Source organism: Zea mays, chromosome 9 (genome assembly GCF_902167145.1).
Source record: "Zea mays cultivar B73 chromosome 9, Zm-B73-REFERENCE-NAM-5.0, whole genome shotgun sequence".
Taxonomy (NCBI): Eukaryota; Viridiplantae; Streptophyta; class Magnoliopsida; order Poales; family Poaceae; genus Zea; species Zea mays.
In genome coordinates this window covers 21453784-21461592 of record NC_050104.1, presented here as the reverse complement: position 1 = coordinate 21461592, position 7809 = coordinate 21453784, and the positions used below count along the sequence as shown (strand labels likewise).

Sequence of the window (7809 nt, the reverse complement as noted above, 5' to 3'; positions counted from 1 at the left end):
TTTAGCCAGGCGCGACACTACATGACGGTTTGGTTGCTAAAATCGTAACAGTTGGTCGCTAAAGACCTTTAGTGATCTATAAATATGTCACTTGGCTTTAGTGACCGACATTTTTTTATCGACCATCTATTGCTAATATTGTATACTTAGCAACCAATTGTGGGTTGTTGTATTATACATTTAGCGATCAAATGTAGGTTGTTATACTATACATATAGCAACCAACAGAAAGTTGTCATATTTACAGTTATTATTAATAATGATATATTTACAAAAGCACCACAAATCATAGATTTTTATACACATAATCACATAGACATAAAAAACAGCAGCAGTCAGCAATAGTAGGAGCTCATAAATTTAGGGTTAGTCGGGAACTTTTGTTGTAATGGAAATATAGAAATTATCCACATGAGCTCTTGGTGGATATTGGGGGGGGCAGCAGCAGAGACTGAGCAGTAGTGGCCAAGGTCGGGAAGCGCGACACTCTCGAGAGGTTCACAGATTCTAGCGAAGGGGCGATAGTAAGCGCCGGGGCGGCAATAGGCATCTTTTTAGCGACCAACATTTTTTAAGCCAAGCGCGACACTACATGACGGTTTGGTCGCTAAAATTGCAACGGTTGGTCGCTAAAGACCTTTAGTGATCTATAAATATGTCACTTGGCTTTAGTGACCGAGATCTTTTTATCGACCATCTATTGCTAATATTGTATATTTAGTAACCAACTGTGAGTTGTTGTATTATACATTTAGTGATCGAATATAGGTTGTTATACTATACTTTTAGCAACCAACAGAAAGTTGTCCTATTTACAGTTATTATTAATAATGATATATTTACAAAAGCACCACAAATCATAGATTTTTATACACATAATCACATAGACATAAAAAACATAAGCAGTCAGCAACAGTAGGCGCTCATAAATCTAGGGTTAGTCGGGAACTTTTGTTGTAATGGAAATATAGAAATTATCCACATGAGCTCTTGGTGGATATTGGGGGGGCAGCAACAGAGACTGAGCAGTAGTGGCCAAGGTCGGGAAGCGCGACACTCTCGAGGGGTTAACAGATTCTGGCAAAGGGGCGATAGTAAGCGCTGGGGCGGCAATAGGCATCTTTTTAGCGACCGCCATCTTTTTAGCCAGGCGCGACACTACATGACGGTTTGGTCGCTAAAGGCCTTTAGTGATATATAAATATGTCACTTGGCTATAGTGACCGACATCTTTTTATCGACCATCTATTGCTAATACTGTATATTTAGCAACCAACTGTGGGTTGTTGTATTATACATTTAGCGATCAAATATAGGTTGTTATACTATACATTTAGCAACCAACAGAAAGTTGCCTATTTCCAGTTATTATTAATAATGATATATTTACAAAAGCACCACAAATCATAGATTTTTATACACATAATCACATAGACATAAAAAACAGAAGCAGTCAGCAACCGTAGGCGATCATAAATCTAGGGTTAGTTGGGAACTTTTGTTGTAATGGAAATATAGAAATTATCCACATGAGCTCTTGGTGGATATGGGTTGGGGGCAGCAGTAGAGAGTGAGCAGTAGTGTCCAAGGTCGGGAAGCGCGACACTCTCGAGGGGTTCACAGATTCTGGCGAAGGGGCGATAGTAAGCGCTGGGGCGGCAATGGGCATCTTTTTTGCGACCAGCATCTTTTTAGCCAGGCGTGACATACATGACGGTTTGGTCGCTAAAATCGTAACGGTTGGTCGCTAAAGAGCTTTAGTGATATATAAATATGTCACTTGGCTATAGTGACCGACATCTTTTTATCGACCATCTATTGCTAATATTGTATATTTAGCAACCAACTGTGGGTTGTTGTATTATACATTTAGCGATCAAATATATGTTTTTATAATATACATTTAGCGACCAACAGAAAGTTATCTTATTTACAGTTATTATTAATAATGATATATTTACAAAAGCACCACAAATCATAGATTTTTATACCCATAATCACATAGACATAAAAAACAGAAGGAGTCAGCAACAGTAGGCGCTCATAAATCTAGGGTTAGTGGGGAACTTTTGTTGTAATGGAAATATAGAAATTGTCCACCTGAGCTCTTGGTGGATATTGTGTGGTGTTGGGGGTCTTTGTCTTCCGAAGGTTCTCAAAAACATGACTAACATGTCTTCCAGTACAGTATACTTTCACAGGAGGCTTTGACTTTGAGATGAAGGTGTACATAGTATGAAAGGCGCGACCTAGAAGAAGGATGAACCAGTTCCGAAGCTGTGGACGGAGAAGCTTCGGCTTAGCGTAAAGACGACGATGGAGAATGAAACCGACTTAAAAAGGAAAAGACAGCTTAGCCCTCGACAACTTATTTTAGCTAATAGTAAATATCAGGGACATGAGTGTACATTTACCCAGACTGCGTCATGTTCCTATAAATAGATGAACAGTAACACCATACTGTTCACGCTGACTTGTAATCACTTGCACGTCACTATTGGATTTTTAACTTCTGTCAAGCCGAAGGTACAAATGTAATTTAATTTCATTTATGTTTGTTTATGATTATATAATAAAGAAGTAGATAATCTAATGATTCAATATGATTATTCATGTTCTTTCTATGTTTCACATGTTTCTGCTTTTATTCTTACATATGGATGTCCTTTTATTGTTTGAACTGTGCATCTGTATGTAGGATATCCATCACAAGATCGGGCCAGATGAAGTAGAGAAAGGCGATCAATCTAACCGGCTCGAATGACGAACACCTCACCATGCTGGCCTTCATCGGCTTCTGCGTCCAACAGTCGGCATACCTCGGTCCTAAGGCTATCCGCAACCGTTACCCCTAATTTTTTCCTCCTATATCACTTTCCCCCCTATTTTCCCCCTATTTTTTCATCTCCCGCAGCGGTTCCCCCTAAATACTCCCTTATACCCCACTACAACTATAAAATATCATTTTCTATATCAACTATCAATTTTTATCTACTAACAATTACTCGTGGACTCACAGCACAGTGTTTAGGGTGATGAACATTGACACGCTAGATCTGTGGGGAGAGAAGAGGGCCGACGCGTAGGGGCGCTGTAGGGGGCACCGCTGCGGCCGTGGGGTGCCCCCTACAGCCGACATGCAAGGGGAGGGGGTGACTAGCGTTTACCGCTGCGCACAGCCTAACCCATCTGTGAGCGTGAGCCATTGACCGTGAGTGTGAGGAGCGGAAGGCGGGGAGGGGCTAGCTGAGGGGGTTAGCTGAGGAAGCTTACTGGAGCGAGGAGGGACACAACGATGGTGGTAACTGCCACGTGGGGGAAGCTGGGTGGCGATAGGATTGGGGTGTCGAACGTCGAGCACAGCCGAATTGGCTTAGGCTAGCCCGAACCCTCCAAGTCATCCAGTTTCCATAGAATTTGTTATGTTGTCATATCAGCATTTTGATGATGTGGCAAATGTTTTAATGAAGCAAGAGAAGGAAACAATTTCTTTTCTGAGAAATGGAGTTGGCTCGTGTACCAAAACCTATGGAAATGGTAGAAATCGTGTTGAGCCTGTTGGGTAGTTTCCATGCTCGGTTTTTTTTGTGTGTCATCCTGCCACAGATGACCAAGTGTTCTTATGTATTATGTGTGAAGTCATTAAATTTGTGTTTTGCATAGAAACTACTTTAAACCAGTTGGATTGGGAAAAGTTAGAGCTACAAGTGGTGTCCTAATGATGTGTTAACATAGAAAATGGTTATAGAAACAAGTGGATTGGGGTACAGATCATGACTGCTTGGACAGGTATTGCCTAGAGGAGCTAAGCTTCGGTGCTCTCTCTACGCGGATGATGCGGGTGTTTTTGTCAGAGCTGACAAATCAGACTTGGAGGTGCTGAAAGGGATTGTCAACGCGTTCGAGGGGTGTTCAGGACTAAAGATCAACTATGACAAAACAGAAATTTTCCCAATTCGATATCCAGCATCATTATGGCCAACGCTAATGGACGTGTTCCCTGGAAATTACTCTAGCCTACCTGGAAAGTATCTAGGGCTACCCCTTCATTACAGGAATGTAAAAAGGACTGATCTCCAACCACTAATCGAAAAAATTAACAACAGGTTGGCTGGTTGGAAAGGTAAACTGCTGTCCAAGGCTGGTAGGGAAACTCTAGTAAAATCGGTGCTATCCGCACAGCCAACCTACCATCTAACGGTTTTTCCGCCTAAAAAATGGTTGCTGCATTCAATTGACAAAATGAGACGAAACTTCCTGTGGAAAGGGAACAATCCAGAGGCTTGCTCCGGGGGTCACTGCCTTATCAACTGGCCCACAACTTGCCTCCCAAAGAGCAAGGGGGGTCTTGGAATTCTGGATCTTGATCGTTTTGCGAGGGGGTTAAGACTAAGATGGCTTTGGTTACGATGGAAGAGCAAAGACAGGGCGTGGACTGCCATGAAGCTTCCTTGTGACAGAACCGATGAAGATCTCTTCAATGCATCCACAATGGTGACGGTTGGCAATGGAAAGATAGCTGAGTTCTGGAAATCTAGCTGGATCCAAGGTCAAGCCCGTAAGAGCATTGCACCTTCACTCTTCAGGAAGACAAAGAGGAAGAACATCACGGTTGACAAAGCACTCACTAACAACAATTGGATACGATTATGCTTCCCATGCTCGGGGGAGGTTGAGCTTAGAGAGTTCGTCTCTCTTTGGCAAGCCATAGGTAACATGCAAGAGCTCAATGGTTTGGAGGACACCATTACTTGGAGATGGGCAGTACAGTGCAAGCAGTGCTTACAACATCCAATTCTCATCTAATTACAGTACAATGAATCTCTGCCCTATTTGGAAGGCTAAGGTGGAACCGAGGTGCCGTTTTTTTGCCTGGACATTACTACATAAGAAAATTCTAACGGCCGATAACCTTCTTAAAAGGGGTTGGCCTTGCAACCCAATATGCTGTCTCTGTAACTCGGCCCCAGAAACAATTCTACACTTATGCAAGGACTGCCCCTTTAGTAGAGAGGTGTGGAACAAAGTGTTGTCCTGGGCCAACCTTCCTCTCTCGAATGGGATTCTCAGCGACACATCTTTGTATGATTGGTGGACGGGTCTGCGTAGCCTTTGCAACAGTCAGTCAAGAAGACGCTTCGACAGCCTGCTAATTCATTTTTGGTGGAATTTATGGCTGGAAAGAAATAACAGAATTTTCCAAAGTCAGCATAGAAGCGTTAATCAAGTGGCCCTTGCAGTCATCGGATATTGCTAGTAGCTGAGGTCTTGTTGGTCTGGTCTAGTGGGTTTTTGTTCTACTCTTTTTATTTTTATTTTTCTTTCTTTTCCTCTGCCCTCCAGTCGATTTGGTTTTGTATTATCCATTTCTTTTCTCTCTAATATAATATATATCGGAGCGGCAAGACTTTTGCCCCTTCCTTTAAAAAAAATATTCTACCACATCGAGTAATCCAAACAATTAAAAAAACATCGAGTAATTGCTTTCCTAGCCAATGCATCTAATTGAAATTCTTTTTTGTGGACTATTCTACAAAGGTCACGGAAGTTATTTTTGACAAGTTATTTTAACCGCACGCGAACCTACATGTTCATTTCATTTGTGTTGCTTCAACACTCAACAGGGGCGCGTCGCGTGTTTAGGGTATAGTTGCCACTGCACTTGCTATATACGAACACGGGCGAAATGGCTTCGCATGTCATGTGGAGTTTGATCGATCTCTATTTGGATAGATGTTGAGCAAATTAGACGTATTTATTAAAAAAACGTTTCCTATACATGCATGGAGAAAGCACGGTTGAAATGAAAACAAATCTAACACATATATACGTTCGACGAGAGAGATCAAACAACAACTTTGTACACAAGACGTACGATCTCATGCATATCCTGTTGGGAGTGTTTACATCGATCAGTGGTCTCCAGCAGTCTAGCTGTCGTCCCGCGAAGAAGGAAGAAGGAACAGCGCGTAGAAGCCGCCGGCAACGGTAGAAGCTCCCATGAAGCAGACGGCAGCGGCCCCGGCGGGCCACGGCACGAGCAGGGCGACGGTCGTCCTCCAGGAGAAGGCCGCCGTGAGCAAGGCCGTCGTGAGCCAGACGCCGGCCTTGGCGCGGCCCCTGGCCGGCGAGCCGGGCGGAGCGCTCTCGAAGGCGCGCAGGAAGCGGAGGAGCAGTGCGAGGCTGGCGTACGACGCGACGACTGAGGCCGTCGCGGCTGCGTCTACTCCCCATGACCTGTGGATCGCGAGTATCGAGCTCGCTGTGAGGAGGACGAACCCTAGAGCCGTGGCCATCGGCATGCGGTCCAGGAAGAACGAGAGATTATACGCACACGCACGTCGTCGTTCTGTTCCCGAATCCCGATGGAGGGAGCACAGCAGGCTGCATGCGCGTGCTTGCTACAATATATAATGACAGGACCGCAGGAGTAAGCTTAGAACGCGTTGTTTTCCTTTTTTTTTAAAAAAAAAATCTAGTCTAGCTAGTATTACTTTTGTCGAATCTTCTTTATTTAGTTGTTGCATTAAATAAAATGTTTGAAGAGGGAATGGAGTGCCCGAGGTCGTCGTCGTCGCGTTCCCGGCGGTTTGGAACGTACGTAATAACAACCTGGCGCGCACGTCAAAGAAGACCTGCAGCTAGAAGGAAACTCTTGTGGTTCCTGCATGCACGATGTTTCCCAGTTCTATAGCATGGTTATAGATGGCTAAGTGGACCATACTAAATAGATCGTCACTAAGCACGACACGACTCGTATTATTTTGGTATGACACGGGCAAAATTTATATAGTACCAGTGTCGGCTCGACAAAGGTAACTACTTATACCAACCGGTGGTATATAGATGTGATTGTGATGTGTGCATGTGATTGTAAATTATAATCTGTTATGATTTTAAACATAATGAATTTACTTTATAATGATATGGATGTTCAAGTTTTAAAATTATATATATAATCTTAAAAATCTTCTATATTTTTTAAAATAGTGTCTGGTCTTGCACAAGTATTATTAGATGTTAGTGTCGTATAGTGCCGATACGGCACGATTAGATACTATTATGTAGTGTCTGGGCCACTGGTTAGACACTAATACTGTGTCGGCAAGATTACTAATAGTGTCTAATAGTAACGTACTTAATAGCGACAGTGCCAGTGTCGTGCCTTGTCTCTATAAGCATGGTAAACTTCTCTGCGCTTCTGCCCAAGTTCCCCTGGGGAAGGCAATGCAAGAGCAGCACAACAGCGCGTACACATGCGAGGCACATGTGCTTTGACAATCTGGAATCGATCTCTGGAAAGATGGTGCATGCCCTGGTTTATCATGAAGCTCTGACGACAGGTTCCTTGGTTTGGGTACCCCCGATCGAGTCCCGGGAGTTTCAGGGCCTTCAAAACTGGTCAATGTTTCGCTGCAAATTAAGGATCTAATGGTGGCGAAAGATCGAGTGAAAAAAGAGCCTACTAGCATCTCAGAGGTAATAACTCTCTGTGTGGTGTGAGCAAATATTTCGTAATTTAACTGCATTTCGTCGACACCGAGACGATTATAGTGACTCCATCATCAATTTCGAAAATTTATTCGCCTAGTTTTTAAAAACGGTTCTATATATAGGGCCGGGGTAGGATTTATATGCCTGTTGCATTCTTAGGGATAAGTGTGCTTGTGATGTAAGCATTTACGTTGTGCCGTGTAATAATTAGAAAAAGGAGAGACTTACATATGAGTTATTGGCCATAATTAAGGGGCCAACGACTTTTTTCCGTGGAGACCAAGAAAAGGTGCCGCGCAACTTCACATTCGTTCA

At 43.2% G+C, this 7809-nt stretch overlaps 1 protein-coding gene across 1 annotated transcript; it reads right to left on the bottom strand.

Moving 5' to 3' along the window:
• Window positions 1-5736: 5736 nt before the first annotated feature.
• On the bottom strand, window positions 5737-6372 carry LOC103638089 (uncharacterized). The gene has a single exon (XM_008661077.3). It carries the CDS (start codon window positions 6300-6302, stop codon window positions 5931-5933), a length of 372 nt encoding a protein of 123 aa, XP_008659299.1. The 5' UTR covers window positions 6303-6372; the 3' UTR covers window positions 5737-5930.
• Window positions 6373-7809: the final 1437 nt, after the last annotated feature.

What these genes read in the sequence shown, in the direction of transcription:
- LOC103638089 (XM_008661077.3), bottom strand. Translation starts at nt 6,302, where the DNA reads ATGCCGATGGCCACGGCTCTAGGGTTCGTCCTCCTCACAGCGAGCTCG.